This window comes from Tauraco erythrolophus, chromosome 5 (assembly GCF_009769465.1).
Source record: "Tauraco erythrolophus isolate bTauEry1 chromosome 5, bTauEry1.pri, whole genome shotgun sequence".
NCBI lineage: Eukaryota > Metazoa > Chordata > Aves > Musophagiformes > Musophagidae > Tauraco > Tauraco erythrolophus.
This window is the reverse complement of record NC_141469.1, coordinates 50,309,555-50,327,279: the sequence shown is the minus strand read 5'-3', so window position 1 is coordinate 50,327,279 and position 17,725 is coordinate 50,309,555. Positions and strand designations below refer to the sequence as shown.

Below are 17,725 nucleotides of genomic sequence, written 5' to 3'. Positions count from 1 at the left end.
GTCAGTAGCCTCATCACCTCTCCCTTTGGTACCTGTGGAGCACAAGGGGGAGTTGAGAATCACTCACTCCTTTCAGATTGTATAATTCACTAGCTGAATGACGTTAAATGCAGAGCAACTGTTTTCAGCTCGTCTGATTTCTATTTCAGATCCACAGATGGGGTTTGCTGTTCAAAAGCTTGTTTCCCTCTTCCCCACGTAAGTTACTACGAGTCAGCTGGGCTTTGTTTAGCGGTTAGCAGTGCTGAGAAGTTGTCTCCATTCCCTTTGCTCAGACTGTCATGGTTTCATGTGGAGGGGGGGTGGTTCTGGTGGCAGGAGAGGGGTTTTGCTCCCTGCGACCTCCCCGGTTTTGGAACCGGGTTAGGCTTAGTTCTGGCCACCAGATCAGACTGCCATCCCCCTCGGGGTTGAGCCAATAGGGCGCCTCTGCGAATTGCCTTATTTAAGTCAGGACAAAGGAACCGGAAAAGGTGCTTCGCCCAGGAAGGGAGGAGGGCACTGCCCCCGCTCCCTGGCTCCCAGCTGGGCAGCTGCCTGCGTCGGGCCGGCGCTGCCCACGGAGAATGGCGGCGGCGGAGGCAGCTGGGGAACTCGGGGGCACCCCACTCCCAGGGTGCCCACTGGGCTGAGTTCACCTGGAGAGGACTGAGATCTGAGAGAAACAGCCGCATCGACAGCAGGTCAGTGAGGATGGAGCGGGAGGAGGTGTGCCGGAGCCGAGTTTCCCCTGCGGCTGATGGTGAGATAGCAGGCGGCCCCCCTGCAACCAGGACGGCCTCGGTGGAGCAGAGACCCACTCGCAGCCCGTGGGGAGAAGATGCCTGAGCCTGAGGATGGTCGTGTCGGGGTGCACGACACGGCAGAGAGGCATCTGGAGTCTGTGTGACGACCCACGCCGGAGCGAGTGGCTACAGCTCCCTAAGTACCCGAGACTATGGTAAAGCCCACACCGGAGCAATCTGTGGGGAGGATTGTTTCCAGTGGGCTGGACTCACGCTGGAGAAGTTTGTGGATTTTTCCTCGTGGGTAGGGGATCCATTGGAGCAGGGGAAAAGGGTGTAAGGACTCCTTCTCCTTTAAGAAAGAAGCAGCAGTAACAGCACGGAATGAACTGACCTGCACTCCCCCAGTCCCTGCCCCCTGTGCTGCTGGGGGGGGGAGGTAGAGCCAGGAGGAAAAGGAGCGGGGGGGGGAAGGTGTCGGTTTTAAGATCTGGTTTTGTTTCTTTCTGTCCTCTCAAGCAATCGGTTTTTCTGTTTCCCTTTGTCCTTCTAAGTAAGCATTAATAAACTCTTTTGCTTTGAGAAAGCCCTGTCTGGTTTGCCCGGGACCATGGTTGGTGGGTGCTCCCTCTGTTCTTGTCTCAACCCTCAGTCCCTTTGTTTTTTTTTTTTCCCTCTCCTCTCTACTTTACTGGAGAAGGAGAGACTGTGTGAGTTTTAGTTGCTAGATCAGCCTAAAACCACGACACAGACCCATACAGTGCTGTATGCTTCTTTTGTGCACTCATATTTGCTGTCTTCTCGATGAGCTGACTCAGCTCTAACACTGGCTAAGTTAGCTCTTGGCTGGTTTGGCACCGAAGTTGTTTCAAAGGAAATGGTTGAGAGGAAGCAGTATTGCGCCATTACATCGCTTCGATTGTCTTGTGAAATGTTTTTCTGACTATGTCAGTTGACCTAAGATAAAGTCATGACCTTCTGTTAGAAACTTACTCTGACAGTACCTTGCTTATGTCTTTAGGCTACCGTGGCTGTTACTGAAACATATGTGAGCCCCTGGCAAACACGAGTTTATCGAATGTCTACCCACATGTAAATGTAACAAACAATACTACTCCTCTTGAGGTTATGTCTTTATGAGTTATTGAAGCTGTATAAATGCACTCCTGTTATGTCTTTCTTTAGGGATTGAGACATTTCATGTGTAAAGTGCTTCTGATAAACCAGATTTCTCAAAATCTGTAGGATCATTTATGCCCATAATCACCTAAAATAAATGCTATTAGTGCTTTTGCTTAACCTTGTTTCCATTTTGCACGGTACTGTAGAGGATCTTAGTTCTAGCAAAGGAGAAATTTTTATTTTTCTCAGATTGAAAGGAAGCTTCTTTTTATGTTGTTTTTCATCCCTTCATCGTTTTTGCATTCTGGTACTGGAGGTTTTGCTGTTTGTACACACTTTTTGCATTGGCTACAGACACAGTGTTTACCAAAAGTAGATTGACTGCAGTAGCAGTCTTGAGACAGAGATACTTGTCAGCTCCTCAACGACATTTTGGTCTTGTCGAGAGAGACTATTAGAAATGAGGATGCTGCTGTTGACAGTTGTTTGTAATGTTGCACTTGAAGTGCTTAATGGATACTTTTAGGTAGGAGCTTTCCATTTCCATAGTACAACTAAGTAGTTTGTCAGTTGCAAAGGAAATGACAAGTGTTGTGAAAGTGATGATTCTATCACTGATTAACTTGTTCCTATGCTAGCTGGAAATTAATCTATTTTGGTTTCAACAGTTTGAGAGAGGCAAAAGGTTCCTTTAGATCAAATCAGTGTGGATGTTACAAAATTTATGGAAAATTTTTTTCTTGAAGTTTGGTTTTCAAAACACTTTAGATGACTCAAAGCAAAATGATTTGAATGCTAAACTAGAATTAACCATAGGTTAGTTCTTACTATATAGTAAAGATATACTGAACAAGCTTATTTAGCTTGACTTTGATTTTAATTTTCAGAGGCATCAGGAACTTAAAGTGTATGTTAACAATCGTGGTTGTGGCATTTTTAGCATTTTTAATGTTCTCCAGCCCTACACAATTATTTAACAACCCAAACTTACATGCAGATAGGCAAATTAAGTCTTCTTTCAGCAATTTAAAAAGGAGGTACCTCATTTTGAGCAAAAGATTTTACAAACCTAGTAGCTTTAAAGATGTCTTGAACTCTCCCAGCCCTTGAATGATGTACATACTTTCTAAATGTAAATAGGATGACCCATCTTGTTCTGTCTTTTTCTGTGCTCTTATATAATACACATTAAAACTTTGGTACACTTCAGCATAGATATATATGGAGGATTTACTTACCTACGAGTGACAAAAAAAAGTCTTCAAAACTAAGTTATCTAGAACTTTCTACTATCTTTACATAATTTCTGCATAATAACTTGTTTTACATATTAATTCTACTTAACATAGGGTCTATCATGACACAAACCCTTTTATTCTCAAAGTAGGTACTTAAGCTAACTGGACAATATTGTTGTCGATTGACCTTGGCTGGCTGCCAGATGCCCACCCAGCCGCTCTCTTACTCCCTCCTCTCAACAGGACAGAGAGAGAAAATAAGATGGAAAAACTCAGGGGCTGAGATAAAGATAGGGAGATCACTTACCAATTACCATAACGGGCAAAACGGACTTGACTTGGGGAAAATTAATTGAATGTGTTGCCAAATAAAAATAGAGTTGGATAGAGAATAGGGAAAGAGAGAAAGAAAAAAAAAAACCACCTTTCTCCCATCCTGCTCTTCTTCCAAGGCTCGGTGTCACTCCTCCATTCCCAACTCCTCTGCCTCCTCCCTGCTGCGAGCAGCACAGGGGGATGGGGAATGGAAGTTGTGGTCGGCCTATAAAGTTCTTCTCTGCTGCTTCTTCCTCCTCACACCTCTTCCCTGCCCCAGTCTGGAGTCCCTCCCACTGTCTGCAGTCCTTCCAGAACAGCTCCTGCATGGATCTTCTCTATGGGCTGCAGTCCCTCGAGATAAACCTGTTCTAGCATGAGTCCTTGCTGACGAGACTTTGTTTCAAAGTATTGAAAGAGTGCTCTCTTTTTTGTGACATCTAACATGTTTTATAGGAAAAACAATTTTCTAAAATGAAATTTGTGAAATCTTTTGGCAAATCTTCATCTTTTAGATGATAAATGACCTAACCATTTTGCTGTGGTGCAAAAGGGACAACTTAGCAATATAGCTACATCAGATCATGGAATGTATGTGGTGTGGGAATAAGTCTGTGGATATTTGAGTTTCAGTGATCTAGCAAATGAAGAGAAAATGAGTGGGTCATGAAGCATGGTTAAGGTTCTAAGCAATCTCGTATGTGTCTAGAATATTTTCTCCATCCACAGTCACTTCTGTTGACTTGCTTATAAAGTGGCCAATATAATCACCATAACAACCTAATATGGAGAGAATCTGTTCCTCTTATTTGATTGTGATAGACCAACCCCCTGTAGTTTTAGCATTTCTTTAATGGAGAGCAGATATAAGTGGGATACAGCAACAAACCGAACATTGTTCGGTTTTAGTTGTAAGACAGTGGAAAATGTCACCTAGTGTACATCAGTGGAGAAACCTTTGGGCTATTTGGTAAATAGCTGGGGTGAAATGTTAAAAGTAAACCTTCACAGTGACATCATGCCCCAGTACATTGTTTTAGCAGGAAAATAGCAACTGTTTAACTGCCTTAAGGATGTTATGAAATTGCGATATGGCATGAGAAATAACAGCTGGGGGGAAAGGAGGAGTGTGTGTGTGATAATCCATAAAGATGTGGCCTCTATTATAAAAATGCTCGAAAACTTCTCTAAGAAAGCATTTCTTAACTGTGTTTGTATCATTTACCCTATTATTTACATACTTGGGTTACTATACATCAGGATGGAAGCACTGAATGCATTGATTACACAGGAGCTGTTAATAAAACTTCTACAGCCTGAAACTTAAGAAATAAATGCTTTTGAACCATGAGATTCTTACAAAATTAGCTTCTTATTGACTACAACTTCTTCTTTTTTTTTTTTTTTCATGGAATCGCTCTTAAAATTACTCCGATCCAGATATCCTAAAATATTTTAGAGTTGCAGAAGTGAATTATGTCTATTTTCCTAACAGAAGTTTTGAGATAATCAAAGGCAGATGACATGTATTACGTACATGATGTTCTTTTCTAGGCATCAATTTGAGTGGAAGTTTGAAGTACTGTTTTGATTTTGTGCAAACATACCTCAAAAGACACAAAAGGAATGCGTGCAATTGAAGACAATCCTAGTAGGAACTGGAGAGGAATAAACAGCATTTAGTGGTTCTTCATTCATTGTGTTACTTTAATTTCTCTCACACTACTTTCCTTGTCATGAAGAATTTGGAACCTGCATCACTTACAGACATCTCTTTAGCACGCTTATTATTTTTCCAGTATTATGGTGACAATGTGCCTTGGCTCACATTAAATCTTAAGGAGCTACAGAGGTCGAGAGAGACACATTTAAAAAGAGAAGGCAACTATTTAGAACAACACTTGAGCATATGCTAAATTCACCCTATTCTGAAAGTGCTTCAGTGCATGCTTAAAAGATGCTTTCAGTAGAGAAGCTGTCTAACCTCAAGATTGAAATTCCAAATACGCAGAAGTCAGTGCTTCTCAAGAAGTAGTTGGCACCTACTGCCCCTGTTGATTTGAGTGAGGTCTGCTGGTGCTCATTAGTTCTGAAAAAATTGTTCATTTTTTCTGTGGCTGCCTTTTTACCCCACATGCAGTGATATGAAGAGTTGTAAGCAGTTTCTTATCAGAATCTTGAGCACACCACTAAACTTAGGAATTCCCTTAATTATCCATGGACTGCCAGAGAGGTTCTGCAACTTTTCCCAAACCTGTGACCTTTGATTTGAGGCATCCAACTGCTGCTTATTAGAGTAGCCTACCTCTAATTAGATGAAGCTTTAATTTAAGGCTTTGTGAATGTTCAATGCCTTTCGTAACTGGATGTCTCATTTTGGATATCCAATGAAAGAGGTTAAATCTTGATATGCCAGTCTCAAATATTCAGTTTAGTGTTTTGAAATATATAGGCAAATAAAGTTAAGAACACTATTTATTAACAAATATAATTTTGAATTGTTTGTAAAGCAGGTAGTATCTTCTCATTTAGGTGGATTTAATTTGGGAAGGATGACTTGGTACCCTGGTTACAACAACTGTTTAGTATGTTAGTTAGATAAAAAGGCATCTGCAGTAGTTGTATTCTAAGTGTTTCAGCATTCTATGAGGGAAAAAATCAAACAGAGGAGTAAGTGATGTAAAAGTGTAATGGTTCTTTATCCATAAGATAACAATGCAAAAAAACCTTTCAGTTACTATGAATTTTAAAATAGGCACAAATGATTTGTTGTATCTGAATACCTTACACCCGCATAAGTATTTTTAAAATTCTTATGTAAACATTTTAAAAAATCTTATCTAAACCAGAAGCCTTTAAGTGCAGAAAAGCTGGATGAAATCTAAGTGGAAGAAAATAACAAAAAAATGCAAGATGGGATGTGTTGAAAGGTAAATCGCGCTCATAATTGCACTCATTATTGAAAGGTAAGATGCATTCATTATAAGTAAAGATTGTTATGTCTTGGGTAGGAGAGAAAGTGTATAAATAGGGACATACAAACTCTATCTTGATAAATAAGAGCTATATCAACAATACAAGATTGTAGAAATTATAGAATGAATCTAACATTACAATACAGAAAGTGAAGGGAAGGTAAAGATGGAAAATGAAAGGAAGTGTAATTTTATATGACTTAACCTCCCATGTAGAGTAATTTCCACTGCATCCAGAATAAGAGAGATTCTGGGGAGAAGACAGCAGGGGTCTCCAACAGATGGCAAGAATCATTCAGACACTGAAGAGCTTGAAATTGTTGAAGAAATTATGTGCATTCTTTGTCTTACTATTTACAATGGCAAATTTAGGACATATGTCTGAAAGACAAGCATTTTCAGAAGTCTCAAAGGCAAAATACTAAGAGAAAGCAGAAAAATAAAATAAGTGGAAAAAAAAAAAGATCTTTAACTGGCTGATTTAAAAACAAAGCCAAGTGAACTGGATCCAACCTGAAAGTATGAAGAAAAATGCGACTTAGTTTGACTGGTATATTTTGAGTAGTATGGCCAAACTGTCTGTCAAGTTTCTTTATTGATTTCAAACTGTGCTTCAAAATATGTCCTGACACAAACAGTTGCAGAATAGCCAATGGAGTACTTTTTGGAAGAACTGAGGATTTTGTACTGAAGGAGGTAATACAAATGATACAGAGATGTTGATCAGACTTAAAAAAAATTGAAGACTTAGGATTTTTTTTAAGGCTCTTTCCTTCCACAGCTTGATTTTGATTTTCTGTCCATTTTGTATCTTCCTCCAATTTATACTCTTATAATCAATGTAGCCTGACACAGACACTCATTAAGATTTTGTCCTGTAGTAGAAACTATCCAAAGGACTTAATTCCGTTACTGCATCTTTGATGTGTCCCTGTCTCTTCTTTGCTTCATTTAGGCTTCCATACAGAAAGACGACCTACAATTTTCCCTTATCTCAGTCTTCCTCTCTCAACGTCACTGAAATTTTTCCACATGACTCTGATTCCAATGTCTCTATTTAAGGTTTGCTTGGTTGGCATGGGGTTTATCTTCCCTGTCACGGGCACCTTCATGCAGTGAGAAGCACGTAAAAATTATCCAAATCTGATGTGGCAAAGTGGGATCTGGGCTAGCTAAAGAAAAGATTTAAAAAGATAGTGCAGCAATGCTTGAGTCGAAAGTAATTCTCCTTTGTAGAATTGTTGTAGCATTTTCAGTTATTCTTTCATGTTACTTGAATTTGAAAAGAAAGAATATTTTTATTAGACTATAGTGGGTTGCCGTTGGTGGGCTGCCAGATATCCACCCAGCTGCTCTTTCACTCACTCCCCTCAACAGGACACTGGGGGGAGAAAACAAGATGAAAAATTTCTTGGGTTGAGTGAAAGACAGGGAGATCACTTACAAATTGCCGTCAGGTGCAAAACAGACTTGACTTGGGGAAAATTAGTCGAATGTATTGCCAATTAAAAATAAAGTTGGATGGTGAAAAACAAATATAAGCATTGAACACCTTCCCCTCACCCTGCCCTTCTTCCTATGCTTAACTTCACTCCTTCATTCCCATCTCCTCTGCCTTCTCCCTGCTGTGAGCGGCACAGGGGGATGGGGAATGGGGGAGTTGCAGTCAGTCCATAACAGTTCTTCTCTGCTTCTTCTTCCTCCTCACACTTTCCCCTGCTTCAGCATAGGGTCCCAGAAAGGGCTGCAGTCTTTCCAGAACAGCTTCTATGTGGGTCTTCTCTATAGGCTGCAGTCTCTCAAGATAAGCCTTCTCCAGCATGGGTCCTCCACAGGTGCAGTTCCTTCAGCACATATCCACCTGCTCTGGTGTGGAGTCCTCCACAGGCTGCAGCATGGATAACTGCTCCATCAGAGTCTTTTCCACAGGCTGCAGGGGAATCTCTGCTCCAGCGCCTGAAGCACATCCTCCCTTCCTCCTTCTCTCACCTCGGTCTTCACAGGATTATTTATCACATTTCTTTTTTCTTCACACTCACACTCCTGTGCAGCATTTTGCCCTTTTTAAAACGTAATGTTCCTTGAGGTGCTGCCGTCATGGCTGAGGGGCTCAGCTGTGCCCTGCGGTGCGTCTGTTGGTGCCAGCTGGAAGCTGCACGGGGCAGCCCCAGCCTCTCCTCGCAGAGGCCACCCTGTAGCCCCCTGATTTCCACCCATATCTGGTACTGAGAAAGCTGAGAATAAACGTCAAGTTTTGTTGGCCTAATCCTCTCATTAAATCATGTAAGAGGAAGCAAAACCCAGGGAAATAAAGTGGGAGAAATTAATTTTTTTTTATTTACGAGAAATTAATTATATCCATGAGAGATAAAATAGCAGTTAATACAGTGAAAGCTTTTTGCTGGAGGGTGGTTTGATATGTTTTAGCCATTCGTGGAACCATCAAGATCAGAAGACACTCATAAACCATAATAATCTATCAATCAGCTGCATTTTCCTTTGACAGAAATGCTAATAATCCTTTATTCTGTCTCTATTGGGTGTTGTAATTAAAAATATCTGTTCTTTCAGACCTTACTTTTCTTGTAGTGTTAAAGCTTATGACGCCACTACTACTTCAATTTTATTAATCTTTTATCATATAATGAGTTTCTTAAGTTTCTTAAGATCTGTTATCCTGCATTTAACTGTACTTTTCCAAGGGGTTAAAAGAGCACCCAACCAGTGCTCTTCCTACTTGCAGAAATGCTGGTGTTTTTCCTCCAGAACGTGTATGTATCTTATTTGTTTTCTTCAATAGTGTAATATGACTGTGCTGTTCTGTAAGGATCGGTTGGTGTTTTCTGTTAGGATATAAGGTGTCCTGGAAGAGCACAAATATGCAGCTTTTCTAGGAGTGTGGAAAAACTGCAAGGAAGGGCCTGAGACTATGTTTAGAAGGGAACAGTCACCTGGCGTACACACTTGGCAGCCAAGCTGTCCCTCGTGTCAGGAAACAGAGGCTGCCGTGAGTTGTGGAAATCATGTTTTCAAGCCAGCATTCATGTGAAAAAATTGCAGAGACTGTGCTTTTGTTGTTGTGAAATAGTTGATTTTACCTCCTGATACTGGAACTAAGGAGAAAACAGTTTGTATGTTTCCCTGCTGGGCAGATTCCAAAGGGTAGATTGTAGTTCCTGGCATTTATTGAAGTGTGTCAGAAGAAAATCACTTATTGGGGCACTTTTCCTGAGTTACGGAGAAAATATCTGAAACGCAATATCAGATGTTCAGTCCCAAGTGGACTGTGCATGAGAAATTAATAGTTGGAGGGAGGCCAAGAAAATCTGTCCATCTTCTGTTTTAATTGAAATGAAAAATGTACCAAGATGTCATAGTAAATTAAGAGAGGTATTAAAATTTTTGAAAAGAGTAGTGAGTTTTGGAAAGAAGTTTTGCTGAAAAGATCAGATGCTAGGAGGAGTGCTGTGCTCCTTTGATCTGGAGCAAAAGGCCATGACAATCCAAATCTTCAATAGCAACAGGACAGAAGAGGTAAGTGAGGCATTCTGTAGCTTCATATGTGTTGTGGGTTATGCCGATCTGACAACTAAACTCCACGCAGCCGGACCTCCCCCCCACATCAAACCATGACAATATGTCTCACATATGATATTGTGAAATCAAGCAGAGTCACAAGACCCTTTTAAGGTAAGGAGAACATGGCAACTTGGGATTGAAAAAAACCTGATTTACTGAAGGTCATTCCCGTATCAAGAAGTCTGCAAATTGCGGCTGTAGGTAGGTTAGACAAGTTTCCAAGTTAGAATGGATGAGTTTGGTTTAGTTTTGCTCATTTTAATAGGATTCCTAGAAATTTTCAAGACATTTTAGGATTAAAGTTGAGATTTCATTCCATATTGGTAGAACTTTTGCTATGAAAGAGCCAGGTGAATGTTGCCATTTTTCCTTGGGTTTACTGAGGCTTTACCAGTGAATTTATGGACTGGAACTGTGCAACTTAGTACTGAAGCTAAGTTCTGTATCAAAGTGGGTGGTGATCGCTGCTGCAAATTGAACACTCTTTCATTTTCCGTGCTACTTAAAGATGTTTTGTAAAAGTTGTTCTGAATAAAATGATTATTTTCTAGTTGAAATATCTGCAAACTTGAACTGGGATATGAAAATTGGGCTGCATATTTTCCTCTTCAAGCACTCTCATATACAATGTTATGATTTGCATATTGAGACAGAGGCTTGTTTTGCAGATCTGCTATGACAATCTTAGTAAAAATATACCCTAGCTAAGATCTCAGCCAGTTCACGTTAGCTTGAACTGAAGGCATCATTTAACTTCATTATGTTTAAAATGACTGATGCCGGGAAGAAAGATCCCAGATTGGGTTTTATAGAGCAAGTTAGAAAATGGATGCACTCAGAATGCAGGTTTGCATCAAATTTATTCATCCATTTTTAGAGTAAAGATGTTATTTCATTTCTCATCAGACAGGAATTGACTCTGATGGTGCAATTCAAATATCCCCAGCCCTCTCAAAGTGCTTTATGGTGCTGGGCAGTGATGACGCATTCTGCAAAAGCACTGCTTCAACTGCTGTGAGCAGGCTCTGATCATACCCACTGGTTCCTGCCTCTGCACTGCCTCTTCTCTTGTCCTGGAACAAATGTTTTTGCTGCCAAAAAGCTATTCAACCTAATGATCTGATCCAAGTGAAATAGTTATTTTTTTCCCTCTTCCTCTCCTGCACCCTGTGCCCACAAAAAAAGTTAAAAGTGCAGCAGGAGAAAAGAGGGAAGGCTGTTTTCTTCGTGCAGGCTAATGTCCAGAGCCAGTTCATTGCATGGCCTCAAAAACATCCAGAAGTGACGATGACTGTTGGATAGGGAATCGTGACCTTACCATTACAGGGATAGTTGAGCGTTTTAAGACTAAGATAGTTAAACAAGCTTAAACTGCAGTTCTGGTTGAGTTTCTTTAGGGCTGCCATAAACATTGGCTTTCGAGAAAGAACATAGGTGGTTATTTTCAGTCAGCTCAGTCCTCTAGTCCAGTTCACTTTGTGTGGATGCAGTCCATAGGTAGTGCAATCTGGGAACAATCTGAAGAGGAGAGAGGGAAAATAAAAATATGTTGTTTAAATTAGTTTCAGCAGCGCCAAATATGAAGCTGTAGACTTGCATTGCAATTGTTGGAGTAAAAGGAAGCTCTTTTTTACTGGTTCAGTCTGTCTGAAAATAGCCAGTGATAAACAGAAACCCCTTAATTTAGATGAATATCAGAAATGACCCATATAATCAGGAAACATGCAGTTCTGACCAACTGCTTTTTCACACGTTGTTATTCCCACTCTTCCCCCCCGCCCCAATATTGCCAAAGCTAGTTTATGTGTCTTGTATTCCCCGTAATTAATGAATCTTTACTGGAGAAAAGAAGGAAATAGGTTGAGACGTTTCTATGTATATTCAGTGTTTTTCTTCTTCTCTGGTCTATTTTCTGCTGGTTTGTAACATAGTTAGTACTAGTGTGTTATACCATCAGTCAGATTAGCATTATGGCACTGCAGGGCCACATAGTTTATAAAATGCATTTAGCCTGTACATATGGAGTGAAGTTTAGCAATTTGATAGATTAGTTATGCATTTTAAGGTTTACTGCATTTGTTTCTTATATTTGTGGCTGTTCGTCAGTGTAATTATTCAGATTTTCTGTTTATTTGAAAAAAACACACAACTTATTGTTACTAAAATATATTTTTACCTTATCTCTTTAATCTTTTTATTTAAATACCTACTCCTCATTAAATAAGCAATCCCTTTTGCTTGTAATTTAAATAGCATTTCTGCTACTTTTAATGCCCTTTAAAATAAATTATTCCTTGCTCTGCAGAATGCTGTGTCTGTGTCACTGTTTGCCTACATACTGAGCAATTTGGCACTGAGCAGACTTGCCTGTCTCACAGATATGTTCTGTCTATCACAAGCTATTGGTCATGGTGCAAGAATTAATGCAGGGACTCGTTTTCTGCAAATGATCAGACTAGAGAATCTTTGCATTTTCTTCTGGTCTCAGTGTAGGTTAAACAACCTTACTCTGAAATAACTTGTTACTCAAAGTATGACCAACTTGGGCAGTTGTGTGGAACTTGAGAGGTCTCTTGTGAAGCAATAAGGGTATGTCTGCCTGCTGCTGGGTTCGGGGTCTGTGAGCTGGCATGGAGAGGGCTGATGCTTCTGTGCTCTGCACCTCTATTTGGTGTGAGCCAGTGGGGTGCTATTTCTAAGCTCGTTAGTCCTGTGCAGAACTAAAAGTGTATGAACACAATGTAGCTTTCCTTAATTTACTGAAGAAGGTTTTTGAGACTATAGAACTTGTTAACTACTGCAGTGAGAATCTGGGATGTATATAGCACTGTGATATAACAATTGCTATTACCCTGAAATTATGCTTTTTGACTTGGAGGTGTGGAGGGTATGGGACACTCACCTGCTGTGCTGTAATTTGCTTACTGGGTGAATGATGGAACGAAAAATAGAAAAGGTAAATTGAGGACCCGTGTTAAAAAGATGAGGTTCTAACGCAGGCACTTGCTCTCCAGAAGAGTGTTCCAGGACATGGATGTGCCTGGGATTAATACTGAACTGATGTCGTTTTACAGGAATGCAAGATTCATGGAATTGAAGATGGATCATGATTCTGTTGCAAGGACAAATCCTGGGTTTAGTCCTTCCGTCTCTTTGTTTTAAAAATTCTTGTATAATTGCTGTAAAATACCAGATTCTTGGCCATGAATGTTGAATTCAGTGCTGTGTTGTCCAGCCACTGAGTACTCACTCCTGAAAGATCAGATAGCTGTACTGTAGCCCTTCTCTGTCAGCACTGTGTGAATTTAAAAGGTCTAAAGCAGCCCATGCACATTTTCTCAGCCAAAATGTCACTGCTTCTTGGCACATGCCATGGCAGGAACTATTTTGCAATTGTGCCTCAGGAGATACATGATGATTTTGTGAATAATTTTGTTGAAATTCCACTTGTATAAGCCCTGTATGGCCCCTGCTCCCTCCGCCCTCCCTCCCAGTTTAGGATAATTTGATTTATTTATGTAGCTTCAGTGTGAAAGTTCTGTGGGTAGGGGAGACCCAGAATTTTGCATGGGTATGTTATCCTCTTATCACCAGTTACTGAAATTGTAGTCCCAGCATCAGCAAAAGAATATAAGAAAGTAAGAGATAACTGTGGGGAGGTTAGCAGTTTAAAGAATTTCTGCTGTAAAAGCTTCAAGATTTTAAATCAGAATTTTTATGTTTTCTTGTTAAGCTTTCACAAGCAATAAAAATGTTTAAAAAACCCGTTGCCTTTTAAATAAATGGCTATGAGTTTGTTCAAGTACAAAATATAATACAAAAAATGGAGGGAGATTTTACATTTTTATTACAGGTCAAGGTGTTGTGCAAAACTCACAAAGTGAGTAGTCATTAAAGAGATGGCATCTTTTAAAAGAAAAATTTGTGACCCTGCAGTGAATTTCCTTCCCTTCCCTCCACTTTTTTTCCCTTTCCCCTGGAAAGCTACTTTAGTGTCACCAGATTTTGGTCTCACAGCCTAACAGGTAGATTTGATGATCATCCTGGTGCTGTTTTTCAAAAACACTTGTACAACTTCAGAGCAGAAGTTGCACTGAAAATCACTGGCATGTGATACTAACTCATATAGTCACTTCTGAAAAGTGGACTCTACAGTTTTGAAAGCTCACCACTTTTTTGCTGATCTCCCAGAATTTACTTTTAATTCTGAATGGAGAATCTGTCCCTTAATCATATGGAAAAGTGTGCTTCCTGGATAAACAGATGCGTTAGTCACTGTACTGTGAGAGTGAGAAGGGATTGTAGCAGAAAGTGGGTGCATCTTGGTGCTAATATTTCTTGTTGGCAGTACTGGGAGGGGAGTGAATCTTAACATGGGGACTTGTGGGCGTGGTATTAGCTTGATTAGAATGAAGACAGAGACTTGCTGTTATTTCAGTGAGATAAGATTCAATTCCTTAGTTTTTGTTGATGTTTCTGGAGAGGGAGAAGACAAAGGGGATAACTCTGAGAATATTCATCAGGCACTGAGAAAATAGGAATTGTTTTTTGTCAAGTCTAGATAAAATTCGAAACCCACTTTTTTTTGTCCATCCCTTCGAAGACATTGCAACTTGAAAAAGCTCTAATGAAATTTTTCTTCATTACGCTTTGCTTTCCCTGCTCTTATGTGAGGTTGTATTAGTCCATAGATACCAGAATTTGCCACTAGTGCATTTAGACAGTGAAGACTGTGTCTAGACTGAAAGGTAAGGAAGAGACAGACTTGCTGAACCCTTAGAGCTGCATCCCATGTGCTTTACATCCCCAGCTTTTATCAGTTTGGGAGGTCAAGTGTAAATGAACCACACGATTCTTGGAAGAAACGGGTCCCAAAATATCTGATGATGGAAAGAATCTACCCCATTTGGTGCTGCCTATGTCCAGTTTGCTCAGATAATGAGAACAGGAGTGCTAAGGCTTGAATGTACTCAAGAGTTTTCCCCATTGAGAAGGCTAGAGTTGAGATGTTCGTTTAGCATGAGTTTGATTTGTTTACAGCATGATTAGTGGCAGAGTCTGGTCTTGAGAGTGGTCTGAAATCCCTGCTTATTGTATAAAGTGGATATGCTCTGAGTGTGAAAAGATATGCTGCCAGAGCCTGACTAGATGGGCTAGAAAGGCCTTCATCAAAGTAGAGAGCTGTCATAAAGATCAGATTTTAGTAGTTTGTTCGAGATTAAAATTCTGAATTTGGTATATGGCTTCTGAAACTCACTCTTTATATAAGAACTTTATATAGTAAGTTAACATGCTCATCATGCATAGCTGAGAGAGCCTATTGCACGTGACAGACCATGAGCAGAGAAAGGTTGCTCTGGTAGGTTGAGACTGGGACAACAGTTCAGGACAGGGTGTTCAACCTGTTAAATCAGATAATTCTGTGTTGGTGGGATAGAGAAGAAAGACTGTGGAGGTAAAATCATCACGTTGCGAAAAATAGGTAAGCAAGTTGGTTATTTTGGCAGAAAAGCCAGCTGAAAAGTAGGATGAAAGCAAAAGAGAAACTTTACAGAAACACCAAAACCAGAGCAGCTTCAGAACCCAATTTAGCCTTTATTTTTTTGTATGACTTCCATTCTTAGTTTCAGCCAAAGCTGGCTGTGTCCAGGCTAATGTTATGGTATGTTCATCCAACCTGTGTCAGAAAGAAATTTGTTTTGTGTTATTTCTAGTTCAGTTCTGTAGAGGATCAGAGGATTGCAAAAATATGTAAGAGTTTATTTGGTTTTCCAACTAAACTACCAAGCTTCTCCAGCTTTCTTTTTTCCTTAGATACTTATTTTTTGACAGTATTAAGATTGCATTATAGAATGTCGTCTTATCTGTGAGGTACAGGCATTGTTTATATATTTATGTACTGACTAGTCAATTCAATATATGCTTTGTACCAACTACTAAATTGTGATACTTTTATTCTAAATATATTATTTTGATTTCACAGGTGCCTGCATAAATATCACCAACAGCCAGTGCCAAATGCTGCCATATAACTACACCACTGTAACTTCAGTTCTTTCCATTGTCAAAAGTATTGAAATGGAAAAGTTCCTGAAGTTCTTCAGTTATCTCAATCGTCTCAGCTGCTATCAACACATCATGCTGTTTGGCTGTAGTCTTGCCCTTCCTGAATGCGTCAGTGACGGTGATGACAGGTATTTGGGAATGAAAATCAGTTAGTGACTAGAGCCAATTGTGGTAAAATGCTCTCTGTCTAATCAGACAAGGGATGGTCCAAACTAAGCCTGTGACCTTCTCATTGCGAAACTCCTGTCTGTCAAACCTATTCACAACATTTCTGCCATGATAAGCTAACTGCAATAGAGTTCTCAGAAAAAAATACTGCCACCGTGTGAAATAAAACTGTGATGTTAGGGCAGTCAGGCTTATTTTCTTTAAAAAAGGCTGTCCAAAATTCTTGTACCCCATTTCTCCAACCTGAATGTGCTGAAATGGAATGCTTTGTAATAATATAAATGCATTGGATTTTTACAGTATTGGCATAAAGTGTGTGGCCATTATGTAAATTAAACTTCAGAAATTTTTAGTCTTTTCCTTCAGAAAAGTTAATATTTAAAAAATATTTTACGGTATTAAATTAGCAGGATGCGTTCAGAGTGATATAAAGTGTTTTGGAAGCTTAAGAAGCATGTTTTGTTTTCTGCATTTGTATAATTGCAAAGCATTAGTATCATATGCATGCACTTTTTTTCACTGAGTTTGATCTGGAAAAGCGTCAGTGAGTTTAACAGTGTTAAAATGAAAATACAGCACAAAAAGGAAGAAAGGAATTTTCTTTTCTTTTAATACGTACACAACCTCTGGTATTTCTGGAAGGGGAAAGAGAAAGGGTAGATTTCTTTCTCCTTATTTTAATTTCTCCATATTTCTGATTTCTCCACTGTGAAATTTGGTGGAAGAGAATATGGCAATTAAATAATAATTCAATTAACATGATACGAACCAAGAAGTTGAAAGCTGTGCTTAAGAAAAAAGTTCTTTGAGATGAGGCAAGTTGGTCTAAAATATAGTTTCTAATGAAAGGTACAGTCCCACTCCAAGCAACATATGCCTGCTATTTCCATTGCACCTGCGTGATTCCTGGATTGGCCAATTAAGCTCACTAAACTGGCAGAAATTCAATCCAGAAGAAAAGTGTATAGGTAATTATCTGGATAGGACTGAGGTGGAGGTATGGCAGTGTGGGTAGTGGTGGAACGAGACTGACCGTTAGACTGGCTGAGGAGCTTAATCCAAATACACCTGTGTGTGTATCTTTCTTAGACTACCGAAAACTATTTTCAATTAACCTTATTTAATTCAATGCATGATTGATTATAGCACCCCCTGCTCCAATTCAGTATTCCAATTGTTCCAGTTACAGAATCTGGTAACATACAGCCTTAAACTACCTGCTGTCTTTAAAAATCATAGAACAAAATAATAAAAGTGGGTTCAGGTAATAAATTGATACATTTAAACATTCAACAACAGAAGAGGCAGTTTCCCTGTGGCTTCACTTTCTCTGCCTTTTTTGGCATTTGACTTTGACAAACCTGTTGAGAGTGAGTGGTGCGTGTCAAAAGTGCAAAGCTCATAAATCAATCAAATAAATAGAGTCGTGAAAGGATAAGATTTTTACCTTTCCTTTTCCGTTTCTTTCTTGATGACATCTTTCTTGCAGGGCTTACGTTATGACAGCTGTCATGCTAATTTAAAAAGAATAGAAGTT

At 39.7% G+C, this 17,725-nt stretch overlaps 1 protein-coding gene across 1 annotated transcript in view; it reads left to right on the top strand.

Annotated features, from left to right (window-relative positions):
- The window catches only part of CORIN (corin, serine peptidase), a 154,602-nt gene that overhangs the window by 42,957 nt on the left and 93,920 nt on the right, over positions 1 to 17,725 (top strand). The window contains exon 4 of the mRNA XM_086611848.1: positions 15,938 to 16,148. Coding sequence (XP_086467974.1) covers positions 15,938 to 16,148 — 211 coding nt within the window. The remainder of the gene's footprint in view (positions 1 to 15,937; positions 16,149 to 17,725) is intronic.